At 39.4% G+C, this 20,364-nt stretch overlaps 1 protein-coding gene across 2 annotated transcripts; it reads left to right on the top strand.

Moving 5' to 3' along the window:
- Nucleotides 1–2,932: 2,932 nt before the first annotated feature.
- LOC109621229 (small ribosomal subunit protein eS19A) lies at nucleotides 2,933–3,893 on the top strand. 2 transcript variants are annotated; one of them, XM_029876783.2, is made up of 3 exons: nucleotides 2,933–3,005; nucleotides 3,263–3,333; nucleotides 3,408–3,893. In XM_029876783.2, the coding sequence occupies exons 2-3, from the start codon at nucleotides 3,263–3,265 to the stop codon at nucleotides 3,805–3,807; spliced, it is 471 nt and encodes a 156-aa protein (XP_029732643.1). In that variant the 5' UTR covers nucleotides 2,933–3,005; the 3' UTR covers nucleotides 3,808–3,893. The 2 variants fall into 2 exon arrangements, with proteins under 2 accessions (XP_029732643.1, XP_029732644.1); XM_029876784.2 differs by having other exon boundaries at nucleotides 2,980–3,070.
- The last annotated feature ends 16,471 nt before the right edge of the window (nucleotides 3,894–20,364 follow it).

Below are 20,364 nucleotides of genomic sequence, written 5' to 3' on the forward strand. Positions count from 1 at the left end.
CTATTTATTTTTAAAATTTGATTTGATCTAGATAAGAAAAATTAAAACACGCGAAAACATTTTCAATCATATTGTCGGGCCGCCAAACCCCCCCCGTAACTTGACAGATGAGCTCAGTTTCGCGTACCTACTTGCAAATCGCAGATGTCGCTACTGTTCGTAAACAACGGGTCAATCCTTCACTGACGCAACAATTTTTGTCCATGCGAAAACACCTTTTTGTTTCGTGGTGAGTGGAAGCCAACAAGAGGCTAGTGTTTCGTATCAAAAGGACGTATTCAACAGAAGTGCAAAAACTAATGTTCATTAAATTGAAATTATTTTGATTTTTCTTTCTGTTGTTGTAAAAAATGTAATAAAAACACATGTTTAAACGGTCTTCCATATTAATTGGTGACTGTGCATGCTAGACCAAACCGAAGATCAAACTCGAAAAAAAATCTGCAAATGATTATTTTTAACTTCCATTTTGGATTGGCCACCAGATATGTAGCTGTAAAATGTTAGCATAAGTAACCTAATTTATTACTTGCTGGTGCTTAATAACCGCGCTAGAAGAAAACATGAATTTCTTATTAATTTTATAAAAGCCGACTATTTTGCCTTTACTGGTTTTATAGATATAATTTTCGCTTATAGTAAACAAATTCATCATGCCGCACTTAATTTGCATTTACCTACCACAAAAAAGCGGAAACAACAAATGTTTAATGTTTTAATATTTTTTGTTCGGTTTGTTATTGTCGGTTTTCGTCCTTATCAAAAGTAGCGCTTGCCGTTTTGAATCTGACAGTACCACCCGGACCAAAATTTTTAGGTACGCTAACGTTGTTCGGCAGCTGTCAAGTAGCTCCCGGGTTGGGCCGCCACCAAACCGGACTTCGCACAATCAAGTCGCGACGCGACCCAACTCGCGACGTTTTTGAATCATGTTAAAAGTAGTGCGCATCCTTCCCGTTGTTGTCAGCAACACAGCGCACTAGATGCGAAACAGATGCGACACTTGTGGTCCAAGGAAATGGCAATTTTTGATTGAATGTTTGTCCTGATTCCAACCGGATACACAATACAACAAGCAAGACAACAAGCCAAAACGATTTTTCAGGCAAAGCACAGAGAACAGACATCCTACACAGCAAAAAATAAATGCAACCCGCCCGATGTACAGTAGACGTTCGGTCGGTGCAAACGGTTTAACTGCAATGCTTTTTAACTGCAAGTCCGGTAAGTGCAACAATTTTGCAGTTATCGCACCGCCATCCGTCAAAATGGTGCGCCATGTTAGCCCAAATGAACAGTCGGATGAAGTTCGCGTTCATTTTACGTCAGTTGATGGTTTGTTGACACTGTCAGGCGTTGCAGTTATTGGATTTTCGTTCGCTAAGTGAAACGTAAACATGTTGCAGTTATCGAACGTCTACTGTATTTCAGTGAACTTAACAGATTTTGTTGTCGGTTGAGAATCATAGGTACGGTAAGTACGCCTGACAGTGTCAACAAACCATCAACTGACGTAAAATGAACGTGAACTTCATCCGACTGTTCATTCGGGCTAACCTGGCGCACCATTTTGACGGAAAGCGGTGCGATAACTGCAAATTTGTTGCAGTTACCGGACTTGCAGTTAAAGAGCATTGCAGTTAAACCGTTTGCACCGACCGAACGTCTACTGTACAACAAGCAAGCGATTTTTCAGGCAAAGCACAGAGAACAGACACCCTAAACTCTGTGTTAAGCGCAGTTTCGAGTTCGAAAGGAATCACTCAAGATACTTCTTGAGTGATTCCTGGCAGAAACTTTCTTCGCTGACTGCCATTTGAACTGTCATTTCTTCGCTACTGCGTACACGGTAAAAAATCTGCACGCTCGATGTAAGGGAAAAATCCATTAACTATTCAACATCCCAATCAACATGATCAGCAATGTTTTTCCTTTGAAATCGCAATGCTGTCACTGTTGATTTCAGAACCAAAACAAACCCACCCGAGAAACTAACTGAAAATCACTTCGATTTGCACTACTGTATAAAGCAGTAAGATCCAAAGTGAAAAGCTATTGGTTTGGTAATGACGGTTTGGGACATGAAAGTAAATATAGATGACAGGTGGTAGAAAGTGTTTCGCTTCGATACGCACCTCTCTAACAGATGTGAAGTAGTGTAGTGGGGAAACAGATGATTGTGAATCTCAAGGTCTTGGTATCGAATCTGGGTGTGCTGAACACTTTTTTTTTAATTTAAGGTTTGAAAACAAAACATTGTCAACATCGAATTGAAGTGAATTTCCATTCAAATTGAAGGGGCATTGAATGTTCTTTTTCGAATGATATTTAATTGATAACAAACTGATTAGACAGTAGTGCGAATTCAAGTGCCAATCAGTTCATATCAGAGTGCAGATTTTTGACCGTGTACTGCGATTGAAGAAAAACCGGTTTCTTGAGCGATTCAGGCAAAAAATTTCCCATGCATCAAGATAGGCTGAGAAATTCCTTCTGAACTGCAAACAGTGCTTTATGGACTTATCCACCGATGAACCGAATTCATCGCGGTCCGAGAATTTTGACACTAGAGCGGGGCCATTCCCAATCAGAATCGTTCAATTCTAATTGGAAAGACCCCGCTCTAGTGTCAAAATTCTCGGACCGCGATGAATTCGGTTCATCGGTGGATAAGTCCATGGATGCCATAAGAATACCTTATGAAAATTTATATGAAAATGACATAAGAATATCTTATAAGAATGAGTTTTAACCAAGGTTTTAACAGTTTTCATGAGTTTTTCTCATGACATTCATGCTTAAATTATTTAGGTACTCCAGTAGAATTGGTTTAGCGTGTGGGTTTTAAACCCATATTCACACTGATCTAGATACACAGAAAGCGGAAACCGTCTCCGTCAAAATCAGAAGCGCCGCTTCAACCGCAAATGTCAAACGACAAACGTCAACCGCACGCCATCTTGGTCTCTTTCTATCTCTTTTTCCGGTTGCACATACAAGTGAAGGTACGGGTTTTTCTCGGAGTAAAAGTTATTTTTCGAAATATTAGCCGTAAAACTTCGCAAATAAGGTGCTTTTTGGTGATTTTGAATGTAATTTTGTGTGGATTGTTTGTGGGTAGTGGATTTTGTGTGAAGGAATTGTGATTTAGTTTGAAAATTTGCGAGTTTTCCTAGTCCGTCCGCGAGGTTAGGTGCCAGCAGCCGATTGTACACAAAACTAATCGTATCCTGTTTTCTTTCCGTTTTGTGTCCTTTTCCAGATGCCAGGAATCACCGTTAAGGACGTCGATCAGGACAAAGTTGTCCAGGGCGTTGCCCTCTTCTTGAAGAAGTGAGTATTGCAGAGGCTTCTAGGGATGTTTCATTTGCGAACAATAACAAATCAACCATTGCTTCTGATCGTAGGTCCGGCAAGCTGAAGGTGCCCGATTACATCGATCTGATCAAGACCGCCAAGTACAAGGAACTGGCCCCGTCCGATCAGGACTGGTTCTACGTGCGTTGCGCATCGATCCTGCGTCGCCTGTACCACCAGAGCCCGGCCGGAGTTGGCTCGATCTGCCGTATCTACGGTGGACGCCAGCGTAACGGAGTTCGGCCGTCGCATTTCTGCCGTGCCGATGGCAGTGCCACCCGCAAGGCCGTGCAAGCTCTGGAACAGATCAAGCTGATCGAAAAGCACCCCGAGGGAGGCCGCAAGCTGACCAGCCAGGGACAGCGGGATTTGGACCGTATCGCGGCCCAGATCGTGACCAAGCAGCGGGCTGCGCTGAAGAAGGAAGCCGCCACTCTTGTGCTGGCGTAAGGCGTAGTGAAGAAAAGTGTTTTCTGCGTGAGGATGTAAGGATGATAAGTTAATATAACGAAAAAAATTCCCAACAAACAACAGTACAGTTGGTGTCGAGTGTTGTGAGCTAGCGAACGAAAAGAAACACCGTGTTGGATGGTGGGAGTAAATCAAGGTCTGTAATGGTTCTGGTGATTCTTCGCTTTTCCTGCTGTTTGATCTGGAACGAATCGGTTTGCTGTGATATTGGCTGTGATTCTTCAATCGGTAAGAAAGCTGATTTCAGTTTCGGGGCTTAGCCACATTTAGACTTCATGATTCATATAAATAAGGGCTTAAAGAAATGCGACTTGTGCGGCGATTACGATGGTTCATGTTGGAAGTCGTAACTCGAATTCTCAAATTCAACGATTCGAAAACTAGAAATCTTGCGCTTGAGGAATGTATATCACTCACTCACTGACGATGATTCAGTAGGATTTTCAATGCTATGCAGTGTTTGGCTTTTCTAATTTGTACTTTTGAAAATGCGAGGTTCGGTTTACATATTCGTTTGAAAAATCTCTGAGCACTGCAGCAAACAGAAAGTATTTGAATGCGAATTCACACATAATCTTGCGCTTACAATTTCATCATAAGCAATCGGAAACATACGATAACAGCGCCGATTGATTCCTTTACATATTTTTGTTTTCATGCAGTGACCAACACAACAGAATAAGGCCTGTAGTACACAGGGTCAAATATTTGACAAGGAAAGAACTCAAGAAACAACATCAGTTTGACACTAATGAAAATTTGATCGAGTCAAACAAGATGTTTGAGCATTGGTTTCTTTTCGGACAAATATTTGACCCTGTGTACTAGCAGCTTAAGACATAAAACAAACAGCGCTTCAATCCTTTGTTTTGAGAAGGATGAATATGAAACTTGGGAGAGCTTATGCCTTATAAGAAAATCAATATACATTATTTCCGGAATTAAAGAAACAGTGCATATTAGTATTTCTGCTGCATTCCCGTTAGTAAGGAGTTCTTTAGTAGCATCGGCAGAATTACTGGACTTCAACTTGCTTCTGAGTTAGGAATGCATTTTAATCTTCCAGGACGCGCGCCTGTTTGCACCTGAAGAGTTTTACTCGTTACTCGTTATCGATAATATCGATATGGTTGCTACTTCGTGATTGACATGAATCATTGACAGTTGCTCAATTAATCAACTGGCTCGATTCTAGAACGCTTTCTGGCAGGTTTTCGGCCTCGACTACGAAATTTTCCGTTGTGACCGAAATTCTTGCAATAGTAACAAGCTTAGCGGAGGCGGCGTTCTCGTGGCTGTCCACCGCGAGCTCGATGCGAAGGCTCTTGACAACGATATGTGGAAATGCTTAGAGCAAGTCTGGGTTTCTGTCAAATTGATGAATCGAACCATTTTTCTTTGCTCATTGTATATTGCCCCCAACCGAGCACACGATGCCGAACTCATCGAGGCACACTGTAAATCTTACTATATTGGAGACCGCAACTACATCTGATGAAATTCTCATTCTGGGCGACTACAACTTTCCGCATATTTCATGGAAGCCCTCGCACGACGGTTTTCTCTATCCCGACCTCGAACACTCGTCATTCTATGCAACTGTGATGAATCTTTTAGACAGCTTCAGCTGCCCATAACTGCATATTTGTAACATTTGCATATTTTGCTGGTATTGAGTTAATATTGGGGATCATCATCAAATCACAAGTGCTTCCGACCACATGAATAAAAAAATCAAGTTTGTTTGTTTGGCAGTGCAGCAACACTGGCTCAATAGGCTCCTAAGGTCCTATCGGGATTCTTGTTTTAAACCACAATATGGTTCAAGAGTACATATTTACTCATTTTTTGACGTTTTTATTAACCGTAGTTGAAAATATATAATTTTTATTTTTTTAGACTTTTGTCTCGTCCCTAGCTTATAACACACACTCAGGCAAATAAACCTAAGATTATCATAAGGTCTAATTTATGAAATGGCCTTTAAACAATTCATAACGGCTAGAACGATTTCCATAAGGTCGGTCTATGACGCAGAATCGACTCATAGTTTGGCTTTTATACACATTTAGCAACATGATTTTCTCAAGCGTCGATAGCCGCGTGGGTTAGGCACGAGCTCAGTGATCTCGACGTTCATGGATCGATTCCAGTCTGCATCATTTTGTGATTTTTCTGCTCTTTTCATAAGTTTATCTTATGTAATTAGGTCATAATAAGCATGTTCAATTTTCATTAGGTATTCTTATGGCATCCATACTTTACTGTTATGGCTAAATTTCATAAGGAATTTTGATGAATTTCGGTAGTTTACTTCGCTGAGTGCAGTTTTTTTTAACCCTTTGGAGCCGGATGGGTCATATATGACCCCGGCGATGAAACCGAGCATAACAAACGTGTTCGACTCCAGCGAGGTTACGCCGACAGCGGCGAAAAAATCGGCTCCAAAAGGTTTAACCATCATTGGGGCTCTAGTAAGAGCACCTTTACCGGTGCGCGACTAAACTAAATTACATAGCGCAGTATCATAGCGCTATACCTTATCGGGGGCTATTAACCGGGCTAGTAAAATAGCAGCGCGGCTTGCGGGAAACATCGAGCGCACAAATTTAGGCGCCGGTGCAAAGGAGCAAAAAAATTAAGGAAAACAATTGTTTAAAATAGGGTTTTCGGCAAATCCTGAACACAAAACTGAATTAATGTTTTTATTTAAGTATGATGCATCTATTAAAAATGCCATTTGCAAGCTTTTTGGTCGAAATAGTGCTAAATTGCCACTACCACCACTATTGGTACTACCTCCACTAAGGGAGCTTTTACCCTATGTCTAAAGTGCTGTGTTGTATTTATTTGTTTGTTTCGAACAAAACGCACCAGCGGTAAGCAACAAATTTTGTAAACACTTGCAGTTAGAGAAAATCTGCTGCGAATATCACAAGCGAAAATGTCCAGGAGTACTCGTCGCAGCGTTCGGGTGAGTGAAGTGCTGGAAGAATCAAAAGAAAAATTATCACTCCCAAACGGAAGGGACAGCCTTCACGAAGAAAGCACGACACCACAATAGTGGAGGAGGAGTGGAAGCCTCTCCGCCAAAGCGGGGCAGAGTACGACCACCGAAAGAGTCAACGGAGCTCAAGCCGGAAAAAATGAGTGTCGCTGCTGTGGGATGTCTCCCGGGGCATGAGCGAGAAACGGAAAATCTCGTTCTGCACGTCGAGGGGATTTCGGTGAATAATGGTTCGGGAGCTGTGTAGATTACTGGTCCACCCGGAACAGATAAAACGGCCATCCTGACCAAAATTTCCTCCGAGGAGTCCTCCGGGAATTTCTCCAAAGATTCCAACGGGGTTTCCTCCAGGAATTCCACCAGAAATACCTACGAGAATTCATCCGGGGATTCCTTCAGAAATTCCTCCTTCAGAAATCCCTCCAGGAATTATTCCGGGAATTCCTCCAGAAACTCCTCCGCGAATTCCTCTAGGAATTCCTCCGGGGATTCATTCAGGAATTCCTCCGGAGATTCGTTCAGGAATTCATCCGGGGAACCCTACAGCATTTTCTCCTTGGATTCCTCAATAAACTCCTCAAAGAGTTCCTCCAGGAATTTCTTCAGGCCTCCTTCCGGAGATTAATCTAGAAATCGGTCCGGGTATTTCTCTTGGGATTCTTCCAGGAATTCTTCCAGAGATTTCTGTAACAAATGCTCCTGTGATTTCTGAAGGAACTCCTCCGGGAATTTCTTCAGAAATTCCTTTTGGAGTATTTCTAGAGTTCTTTTACGATTCTTCCTTTAATTCCTTCTGGCATTCCTGCAAGAGTTCGTACAGGAATTCCTCCGGAAATTTCTCCAGCAATTCTTCCGGTTATTCCTTCGGGGATTATTGCAGGAAATCCACCAGGAATGCTCAAGAATTTATCCGGGGATTAATCCGGAAGTTCCTACGGGAATTTCATATGAAATTTCTGCGAAGATTTCTCCTAGAATTCCATCGAAGATTCCCCTAGAAATTCATCCGGAAACTCCTCAGGTGAATTCCCGAGGAATTCCCGGAGGAATTTCCCTGAGGATTCCCTGGAGAAATGCCTGGAGCAATCCTCGGGGAATAGCCGGAAGAAATCCCCGGAGGAATTCCTGAAAAAAAAAACCCAAGGAGGAATTTCCTGAAGGAACATCCGAATAAATTTCTGAAAGAACCCCCGGAGGAATTCCTGGTGAAATTCTTGGACAAATTCCCAGAGGAATCCTCGGAGGAATTCCTAGAGGAATCCTCGGAGGAATTCCTAGAGGAATCCTCGGTGAAATTTCTGGAGGAATCCTCGGAGGAATTCCTGGAGGAATCTTCGGTGAAATTCCTGGAGGAATCCTCGGAGGAATTCCTGGAGGAATCCTCGGTAAAATTCCTGGAGGAATCCTCGGAGGAATTCCCGGAGGAATTCCTGTAGGAATTCCCGGCGGAATTACTTGGAGGAATTCCCGGAGGTATTCCCGGAGGAATTCCCGGAAGAATTCCTGGATAAATTCCCAGAGGAATTTCTGGAGGAATCATCTGAGGAATTCCCGGAAGAATCCTCGGAAGAATTCCCGGAGGAATACTAAAAGGAATTCTTGGGGGAATCCCCGGAGGAATTCCTGAGGGAATCCCTGGAGGAATCCCCGGAAGAATTCCTGGAAGGATCCTCGGAGGAATTCCTTGAGGAATCATCGGAGGAATTCCTGGAGGAATCTCCGGAAGAATTTCGTGAGGAATCCCCGAAGGAATTCCTGGTAGAATCCCCGGAGAAATTCCGGAATGAATCCCTGGAGGAACTCTTGGAGGAATTCCAGGAGGAATCCTGAAAAGAAATCCCAGCAGAAATTTTAGGTAAAATCCCGGAAACCCTAGTACGTATGTATTGCTCGAGAATACTCAGTAAAAATTCATGCTAGAATCTCAGAAGGAATTCCTGCCGAATCCCAGAGAAAATTCTTCCAAAATAGGTTTGCAAAATATTTTGTTTATACCGCAACAGTATTTGGCAACGACCGGTACGCAATCTAGTAACTAAATATAGTAGCGACCGGTGTGGAAATGAGTAACTAAACTAAAATGACAACTCTGTGGGCAATCATTTTACTCGCCCAGATAGTAGCCCCCGGTAAACTTGCTCTAAGCCTGTTGATGTAGATCAAATAAATAAATAAATAAACTATTTCTGGAGCTCGATTTGAATAGGTCGTATGTGCTTTCGTCGATATAATACTCGATCAATTGGATTCGCTTCTTATAGCGGAAACTGTTGAAATTTAACAAAATTAATACATACAACCGATTCCTTACAAAACAGGCGTTGGCACACCGGCCAGGGATATTTCCTACGTTGTGGTTGAATAAATGAAACGACAGTTATTTCCCGTCCAGCCATGGCGGAGGCATACTTGATACTTGATACTGTTTATTAGACTGCTAGTTGTGTGTGATGTGTATTACAATGGGTGTGAGGTACTCAGTAGGGTAATTGTATATATTGTAGTGTTGCGCGAACACAGGCTTTTGGTTTATTATTAAAAGCCACTGAAATATCCATATTGCTACTATGGTCCACTGCACGAAATTATGCTGGCCTGCTTACTCTCACAGAAAATTTGACGTTTGAGGGGTGCCGACACCGCTCAAACGTCAAATTTCGTGTGAGGGTAAGCAGGCCAGTATAAATTCGTGCAGTAATCAATTATTAAAATAAACTTATCGAATTTTATATCGACTAAAGTACATACACTCCCGTTCAAAAGTTTGGGGTCAACCCCTCAAAAACATGTCATTTTTTAGGCCCATATCTCCGCCAATTTGCGTCCGATTTTAAAACCCTAGGTTTCATTCAAAAGATAATAAGTCAAAGAAACTTTGAACATGATTTAAAAGAAACTTTTTCAAAAAATTTTGTATGTAAACTTAACCCAAAGTTGCCAAATTTTCTAAAAAATGAATATAAACTTACGGCAGTGTCGCTGGAAGTTGGGTCGACCAAATTTTAAGATGAGAGCGGTAATATGACCCATTTTCTATAAGCTTTAAACTTCCTTTTTCAGAACTTAGCTAAATAATCTAGAAAAAAAAGTTATTAAGTAAATTAATCCTTGATGTCATCGACCAAAAGTTTGGGGTCACCCCTCAAAATGCTGTATCGGCCAAAAGCTTGGGGTCACTATCGTAAAACATGGAAAAGTGATTTGTTGATATCTTTGTCATCTTTCATTAAATTTTAATTGTTCTTGGCTTATTTGAAATAAAATGAATGATACTTACTGCATAGACATTGAACCACACATATTTGTTGAAATTTACATACTAAAGCTTAACGTAAAGTTGCCTCATTTTTCGAAGCGTGGTAAAATGTGCTAACTTTACATAACATTTTTATATACAAAAATCGTTAAATACGTTAAGTTGAAGACATCAAACGTAAATTTAGTTAATTATCTTTGAAATGAGCCAAAAATAATTAAAATTGAACTATAGATGACGAAGATATCAACAAATCACTTTTCCATGTTTTACGAAAGTGACCCCAAACTTTTGGCCGATACATCATATTGAGGGGTGACCCCAAACTTTTGGTCGATGACATCAAGGATTAATTTACTTAATAACTTTTTTTCTAGATTGTTTAGCTAAGTTCTGTAAAAAGCAGTTGAAAGCTGATAGAAAATGGGTCATATTACCGCTCACATCTTAAAATTTGGTCGACCCAAATTCCAGCGATACTGCCGTAAGTTTATATTCATTTTTTAGAAAATTTGGCAACTTTGGTTAAGTTTACATACAAAATTTTTTGAATAAGTTTCTTTTAAATCATGTTCAAAGTTTCTTTGACTTATTATCTTTTGAATGAAACCTAGGGTTTTGAAATCGGACGCAAATTGGCGGAGATATGGGCCTAAAAAATGACATGTTTTTGAGGGGGTGACCCCAAACTTTTGACGGGAGTGTCCGACCTATTCAAATCGAGCTCCAGATTTGTCTAATTATTTTGTTGAAAAAATATGCTTCAAAGAGTTGGTAGTAGGATGGGGCAAAATGAGCAACTGGTGAAAAAATATGAAAATGGTAAACATCTTACACAAACAAATTTTAATTTTGGTTTTCTCTGTTTTGATGCATATAGTAAGATTTTGTCTAAAACTTTCAATTTATTAGCTTAAAAATTTCAGTATGTATATTATCACCGTTTAAAAAATCCCCAATAGAAGACTCCATTGGAACTCCACAGTTCCTTACAAATCAAACCCCGTAATCCCTTCAAATTCTAATTCATTGTTGCCGGTATGCTTTATCATTGACAAAAGTAGTCAATTAGCATTTGATTGGTATTGACCATCCTGCCCCACCTAGGGTGCTCATTATGCCCCACCCCCAAAACGTTACTTGAGTTTTCATACGTTTTTAAAAACATAAAATTTTACAACATTTATTACTTTATTTGGAATTTCAACGATTAGCTTTTGTCAGTTAAGGTTCAAATGAGGATTGAACGTTAAAATTACACATTGGTTGGACTTAATTTACTGGATTTGGTGGCAAAATGCTTAAGCTGCTCATTATGCCCAGCCTACCCCTACAACGGCGCGTCCTGAAGGGTTAAGCTAAGTTTCCAGATCCCAAGTAGTGTACGTGCAACTTACCAAATTTTCGTCGAGTGTTCTCAGTGCTTAACAAATTTCTTTGTGTTCAACAGAGTGGGTCATCGTTTATATGGAAAAATGAAAATTTCAATGGTATCCCATCAGATCAAAGCTCTTTTGATCCCATTTCAGGATACACCTACCTTGATACCTTGTTGGCTACAAAGTAACTTTACTCCAATGCCGAGCGTATAGTAGAGCACCATCTTCGTCGGTCTTGGGCGATGTTCCTCCAGTTTCCCCGAACGTGTAGGGATCGTAGATCTTCTTCAACCGCGTGCAGCCAGCGAGTTTGCGGCCGTCTACGAAGTTGCCTACCTCTACCGGGTTCTCTTCTGAATATTGTTTTCGCTATTGTTTCTTCCGACATTCGCACTACGTGTCCAGCCGTATTTTATACGTAGTCTGCCGTATTTTATACGTTTCACAATATTCGCATCTTCGTACACTTGGTACAACTCGTGATTCATGCGTCTGCGCCACACTCCATTTTCTTGTTTACCACCGAGAATTGTCCGCAGCACTTTGCGCTCAAAAACTCCAAAAGCTTTTCGGTCTACCTCCTTTAACGTCCACGCTTCGTGACCGTAGAGGGCAACCGGAAGAATCAGCGTCTTATACAGAGCGAATTTTGTTTGCGTTTGCCAGCTACGGGACCTAAGCTGGCTACGCAATCCGTAAAAGGCCCTATTCGCAGCTGCAATACGCCTTTTCACTTCACGGGAAACGTCATTGTCACATGTCACAAGTGTTCCAAGATAAACAAATTCTTCAACAACTTCAAACACTTCCTCATCAATCACTACCTCATCACTAACACCACTAGGCCTGCTTCTGTCTCTACCCGCTATCATGTACTTCGTCTTGGTAGAGTTAATCGTCAAGCCTATCCTCGCTGTCTCTCTCTTCGAGGAGCATGTGCGACCGTGTGATAGAGCCATTCCTCTGCACGCCTGACCTCCTAATCGCTCCTTCGAGTGCAATGTTGAACAATAAATTTGAAAGAGCATCCCCCTGCTTCAATCCATCCAAGGTCACAAACGACGTAGACCACAGTTTCTCAAACTATGGGTCGCGACCCACTGGCGCTTATGTCAAATGATATTGCTAATCATTTTCTAATTTTCAAATACTCCCTTCGGAGAATCGGCAGTTATTTCTAGAAATTTGGTTTCTCCTTAATTCTATTCAAAATTTTGTATTATAAGTCTTTGTCTAGAGTTGGGGAGACTTGATCCCTTTTTCTTAATTTACCTGAAACTTCAAGAAAAACATAAAACTAGATCCGATTTCCGTACAAAATGGGAGGTAAACATCTATTGCAAGTTAATACACAACAAAAGGCTTTTAAATTATTGTTAAAGTTTTCAAAACTGTGTTTTTATGAAGGCATGTCTTATGATGCATTTTTCAAAAATGGGTGACACTTGATCCCCCTTTGAGCACATGGTTTATTTAAAGGGAAAATAATTCCAGAGTCTTCCTATTCATTTTCTTTTAGTGTTTTCTTGTATTTTCGATGAATATGGAGTGATCGAAATTGTAAGATTTCCCTAAATTTTTAAGGATATGCCGTATTTTCAAAATGGGGAGACTTGATCCCCCTTTTCTTGGTTTGTACTAAAGTTATAATTATCTGACACATTTTATCGTTGAATAGACTAGAATTCCAAGTAAATAGAGGCTTTCGAATAGAATTTTATTTTTCACATGTATAATGTGTGTATAATCCTCGAGGGATCAAGTCTCCCCATGTCTCTGTTGTGTATATTAAGCTGAATTACTTGAAATGTGTTAACAACAGCCTTATTTGGATAAATAAGTTTGAAAGTATTTTATTCAAACTATGTGCTGTGAAATTTTGACACGATTTGGTTCAATTTTCACAAAGTTATTGAGATTTTTCGGAATCGCCTGAAAGATTTCTGTAGGACTGAGAACAAACCATCAGCTGTTAAAAAATAATGTAATGTACAATCGAAATCACTTATAGCCAAAACATAGTCGTTTGCCCAGGAGTAGTTTTGGAAAAATTACGCTAGAAGAAAAATGTTTTTCTTTCCGAGAAAATATGGGGGGAACAAGTCTCCCCAGGGATCAAGTCTTCTCAGTCTCCCCTATATTGGATATTGTTGAAACTACTGCAGGCGTTCTGAAGTAGATTATGAAACTATGGTTTTTAATCAGATATTATAAGATTGGGCTATAATTTAAGATTTTTTTTCTGAAAAAATGAGTTGCTAGCAGTTAGACCTAAGCGTGTCAGATTCAGCAGGTCAAATAAATAAAAAAAATCAGCAATAAGTCACCAAATTTCGACAAGACTAAGAGTTAAAGGATGATGTGCACTTGGGCACCTTAACCTTCCGTCACTTGCGTGGTTGGCTACCACCACCAGCACCACGCTAATGCTGAGTACAAAAAGCTTGATGTTTTCAGCGTGTTGTACAAAATAGAACAGCGTGATCACTCGTGTTACCTTAATTAGGATTAAAAAAAAAAAAAAAAAAAATTAAAAACTTTTTTTAAAATTTGAGTGCGACGTAGCATATGTTTATAACATCATATGAAAGTGATAAAATGTATCTACTTGTAAAGGCAGTTCAAATTGCAAAAAAATCTCGTGAAAATACGTGCTGGTGGGTCGCCAAATTATAAAAATCAAAAGTGGGTCGCAAACTGAAATAGTTTGAGAACCCCTGACGTAGACACTTCGTCCGCGATCCGAATACTTGATTTTGATCCATCCAGCGTTGCGCGTATCAGCCTAATTAGTTTCGCCGGAAAACCATGTTCTGACATTATCTGCCAAAGCTGAATCACTGAATCGTACGCTGCTTTAAAAGCAATGAATAGATTGTGAGTCTGCAAGTTATATTTCAAGATACAAATAAGTGCAAAATTTGGGCACGATCGATTATGTCTAAGTTTTGCGCATCGTGTTTGAAGTTTGTATGGGGTTTTACATGGGAAAACACACTTTTTTGCATTTTTCTTATAACAAGCTCGAATTGTTCTAAAACCATTTAACCGGTAAAGTGCAAACATAGCCTAGGGTGTCCTGAAAAACTTTCTCGAAGACCGCGAAGTGATCTGATGCTTATGAAAAAGGTTATAGCGTTAAGTTAGCATTGCTTGGCGAAACAACATGATTTTGTTGCTATTGTTATTCCTTTACATGTTAAAACATAAACACATACATGCGGTTCGTTGGATATAACTATTTTTACAAGCATTGGATCGCTTTGCGGTCTTCAACAAAGTTTTTCAGAACATCCTAGGCAATCATTTTATAGTATCGGTTAAAAAGGTTCAGACCAACTTTTTCAACTTATGACAAAAATGCAAAAAGTGTGTTTCCCCATACAAAATTCAATTGCAATGCGCAAAGTTTTGTATGGGTTGCGTCTAGATCGTGCTCAAATTTTGCACAGATACTCAAGACACGAAACAGGACCAAAATAATGATCTGAGAAAACGGTTCCGATGACTACACTAGTGTTCAACTGTCACCCCGATCGACGAATGTCAATAATACATGGTAAACAAAGAAAATCAGGTGATCGCATCTGTCTCATGGATTGCCTTATTGGGGGAAATCACCATGCCTAGCTACACGAAAAGAAATCTAATTATATTATTTATAAGGATTGATTTATCTTTTTTATTAGATGCGTCCTAATTGCTTCTATAACATCAACCTATTGAAATCTATAACATTTTCTTATACCATGTATAAGTTTTGTGTTATGGCGAAAAAGTATTAGTTTAAACAAATATATTTGTTAAGGTATTGCTTTGAAAATTCACTCCACTACAAACAAACGGCGCCGTCGTGTTCAACGTGTTCAACGTAAGAAGCCATTGTTGTTGTCGTGTGGTTTCGGCACCGAAGAAGTGTTTTTTGCCGTTTTTGTGTAATTCTGAGCTTTAAGCTCTTGCGGATTACGGTAGGTATTAAACCATAAATAAGTTAAAATGTATGCAGCAGCTTACATAAAGATTCTCTTCCATAGAGTACCCTTGAAGCCATGACCACCCTACCTGGAAAACGGTCACAATCGAGATCCCAAGAAAGTCTCCAGGATGCCACCGGAAAGCTCTGTCCGGAGCGTTTATTCAAGATCCTCGGTTCCGGAAGTACATAGTGACAAATTACACGCAGCAGCTCTGGAGATGTTGCTCGGAAGATCTCGGGCGGGATCTTGGGAGGAGTTCAACCCAACGATCAACCTTTCAGCGAACGTGAACGGACGTGCGGGCCAATGAGGAGCAGCTTCGAAAAGTTATTTTGAGAGCAGCGTGACCGATACAGGTCCGTTGCAGTGTTTCAAGTTAATAAATAAATGATTTATACAATAAAATGATTATGTCTGATGAGCGTCTGAGTCGAAGTTTATATAATTTCCATTTTTGCTCAAAAAAAGAAAAAAAAACAAGGATACCATCAAAATATACGGTATTCATTAGATTTGACCCATACATAACATAACATTCCTAATACCAGTTATTAGAAATAGCAAATGAAATTCATAAATTAAACTTATACATTTTATTAATTGTGTGTTATGTCTCATATTACACTCACAGATGAGCTTTATGAGGAAAACGAAATGGCGAAAATGTATAACATTTTCTTATATAACCAATAAGGATTTTTCTTTTCGTGTAGCGTATACTTGGAATGGGTAACCAGACGTCTGTCCAGACGGATAGTTTTCCTTTTCTCCACTTACTGGTGATGTTTCTGCATCTGGGTTTGTCAACGGAGAAGTCATACGACGGAGGCGCATCTGAGTCTACTTTTCAAAAACATGCACGAATCTGCAATACAAATCAAAAAAAAATATCTCTGGCAACTGATATGGTAATGAATAAATGTATTTACCTGCGTGGCGGAACTTATAGTTTTTTTGCACCTGATATTATTGAAGCACTTCCGAAGATAGGATGAAAGTTTCATTTACTGTACTAAATAATTAACGATTATGTAAAGACGACTTGCTGCTTCTGTAACCGATACAGGAAAGAAAATGAAACAAAATGGAGGCTTCGATCAAGCGACAAGATTGTACAAAATTGAAACAAATTGGATATATGGTTTGATTTAAACCAATATATTAGTTGTTTTTTCTGCAAACAAAACATTTCTAGACGAACATGTGAAAAGGGCGGAAGAGCCAAAATGTAAACAAATGAGTTTACCATCAATATCATTAGAATTTTATTGAAACTATTGATTAAGCTTTACCGTTTCATTAAATAAAGCAACGCAATGCTAGAAATCGTAAATTGGATTTGGGCGTAGTTCCAGTTTACTTGCAATATCCCGCTTAGTGTTGTTACGCCGGTAAATTTGATGGGAGGACGTTTTATTCGCAATAATTTCCAAAATGTAGCTTCTAGTCACTCAATTTTACCTCAATAGGAAAGATTTGGAACGTTTTTCATTGTAAAAATCATATTAAGTTGAAATAAAACAAAATTCTAGACAAACATGTGAAATAGGCGGATTTCCAAAACCTTCGAATGGAGAAAACCGCTAGCAAAGATATGACATCGAAAATCAAATCCTGTTTATCAAGCATGGCATTAATTGATCATTTTTTATTATCAATTTGACGGTAATTAAATAATTTCCCATAACCACTGCGCAACGTTCATTTAAAATTGTAATTTTAAGCATAAAAGTGTAAAAAGCAAATTACGCCTTGTTTATTTGCAACGTGTAATTTCGCCGCCGATTTTTTCGCCCGATAAACGTCATCCTCTGGAATTCCGCCGTGGAAATGCACCGTTATTTCTTCTGTGTTGTTGTTGCGCCGTGGTGTTTATGTTCCATTAATCAGCAGGTGTGGAATTACGCCTCTGAAATATTTTTGCAAATCCTCGCGATTTTTCTCGGATTCGTGATTACAGGTGATGCGTGAGTATATGCAAGAGGCAGCGTGCAGGAAGCTTGCAAGACAGTGCAAAGGTGCGACCGTGGGTGTGGGAAAATGCTTATTACAAAAAGCAATTTTGATGCACCGAGGCGGCGACGATAGTGAAATTTTCTGTTGATTGCGTTTGTCCGATTTTTTGTTTTTCTGTACAATGACGGCTTTGCTTTTGCAAAATAATGTTACGGGCTGTGATAGTATTACATGGTATTACCGATATTACCGGATTACGGGGCCTGTATAGGCAAACACAAAAACAAGGCGTAACAACAATTTGTCTTCACGAACAACATAATTCCCGGCGGAATTCCAAGTTGGCATTTCAAGAGACGAAATGTACGGCGTAACGACACGTGCAGGGGTTTAGATGGCGTAAGGATTAATTTTGTTTTATTTCAACTTAATATGATTTTTACAATGAAAAACGTTCCAAATCTTTCCTATTGAGGTAAAATTGAGTGACTAGAAGCTACATTTTGGAAATTATTGCGAATAAAACGTCCTCCCATCAAATTTACCGGCGTAACAACACTAAGCGGGATATTGCAAGTAAACTGGAACTACGCCCAAATCCAATTTACGATTTCTAGCATTGCGTTGCTTTATTTAATGAAACGGTAAAGCTTAATCAATAGTTTCAATAAAATTCTAATGATATTGATGGTAAACTCATTTGTTTACATTTTGGCTCTTCCGCCCTTTTCACATGTTCGTCTAGATTTGTTGATTCTACTAATTTTTAGTTTGTTTTCTTGCCAAAGTAAACAACCCAAGGTTTAGTAAAACTAACTGCCGTGTTTTTAGAAAACAATCGCCCAGTTTAGTAAAAATGACTACAACGTTTGTTGTTCCAAGAATAATGATCATTAGTTAAAACAGCCGTCCAACATGATTGTTTCAAACCAAATTCATAGATTGAAAAGAACAAATCCCAAGATTGAAATTACTAGTTTGATAGTTTGGCATTCAACAAACCTGTTAGTTATTTCAAACCACACGGTTTTTTCTCCGTGTATCAGTAAAGTTGTAATCATCAAAATAGTTAGATACGTCGTTCCGAAAAATATGCATAGTTAAACAAATTAAGCAATAAATCATCAAACAGTGATGTGGATTCTTCAATTTGCTTTATGAATCATGCATGCAGCAGTTAACCCGGATTTGTTTACATTCTCGAGTTACGTCGGATTGAAAAGGTATGCTTGATTAGTTTAAGTTATGTTATAAGAGTTAGAGTAAGTTCATTCTTTTTCTTTCTATTCGGTGGTGCTGTTCTTTTGTGCACCACCTTCTAAGGGGCTGTTCATAAACCACGTAGACCAAAATTTGGTCATCTCAGACCCCACCCCTCTCCCCCCTCGTAGACTTTTGTCCATAAAAAAAAATTGAAATTTGTATGGAGCGTAGACTTTGGCCAGAACCCCCCCCCCTTCCGCAAAAAGTCTACGTGGTTTATGAACGGCCCCTAATGGACCAGCATCTGAGGCTATACACCCGATTCTTTATTTTTGCACGGATAATTTTTTTTTTGCCATAACTTCGTCAATTTTGCACCAATTGACTTGATTTTCCGTACATGTACATTAGGGTGGCCCACACTTATATGAAAAACAAAAATTTCGGAAAATGCCAAGTCTTACCTTCTGAATCAGTTGTTTTGGACTCCCAGAAGCTACGTTCAAAATTTGAGCAAAATCGGTTGAGCCTAAGAGGGCGCTCAAAACGCTTGAAGTTTGTATGCGAAAACTTGGCCAATGTAGGCAGAAATTTTAAATTTTCGAATTTTGCCGCTAGGTGGCGCTGTAAGCGTTCAATAAATAAACCCTTTGGTATTATTGTAGGTGACTATATGCCAAACAACTTTATCGAAGACCGTGAAGTGATCCGACGGCTGTGAAAAAAGTTATACCTTAGGCAAAGTGAGGCAAAGTAATGAGATTTCATTATTCATATTATTCCCACAGACAAACAGACGTAACTCCTTGAACGATTTTTATGGAAATCCATCGCCCAGTTCACACTACCATCACCTGGTGGAAAAGCTGCACGAATCACTATGTTGTGCAATGTCGTCAACAGAAGGCGCTAGTGTGAAACGTCAAACGCGAACAAAAACAATGCGCGCGCCTCTGGTTGTGAAAGCCACAACTATGAAAATTTAAAATGATCGTTAAAAGTGTGGTCGATGGAAATTTCGCAAGTGTTACGTCTGTTTGTCTGTGTTATTCCTTTACATGTATTGGAAAAACAACAATAAAGTTTATCCTCACTTTACCTAGGGTATAACTTTTTTCACAGACGTTGGATCACTTTGCGGTCTTCGACAAAGTTGTTTGGCATATAGTCACCTACAATAATACCAAAGGGTTTGATTATTGAACGCTTACAGCGTCACCTAGCGGCAAAATTCGAAAACTTTAAATTTCTGCATACATTTGGCCAAGTTTTCCCATACAAACTTCAAGCAGTTTGAGCGCCCCCTTAGGTTCAACCGATTTTGCTCAAATTTTGAACGTAGCTTCTGGGAGTCCAAAGCTACTGATTTAGGAGGTAAGACTTGGCATTTTTCGAAATTTCTGTTTTTCATATAAGTGTGGGCCACCTTAACGAGCAGTTTAAAAAAAAAAAAAGACCATTTTTGGGCCGACAAAAAAGGGCGGGGCAAAATGGGTCACCTTCTAAGTAGTTCAGATTATCTCAACGAAAAACGGCAATATATACGATTTTTTCTGTATTCATATATGCTGAATAAACAAGAACTACTAGCACTACTACTGTTTCTTATTGAAGTGTTTCTTCCAGTTACTTCCGGAAACTTCCAGAAATAAAACTTTGAAAAAGTAGTGCTAATTATAATACGTTTATTCTAGCTGACAGTCACACTTCGAATGAATCAATTTTTCTCATGCACCGCAGTCAATGATTGCTGCGATT

The sequence above is a fragment of the Aedes albopictus genome, chromosome 3 (genome assembly GCF_035046485.1).
Source record: "Aedes albopictus strain Foshan chromosome 3, AalbF5, whole genome shotgun sequence".
NCBI lineage: Eukaryota > Metazoa > Arthropoda > Insecta > Diptera > Culicidae > Aedes > Aedes albopictus.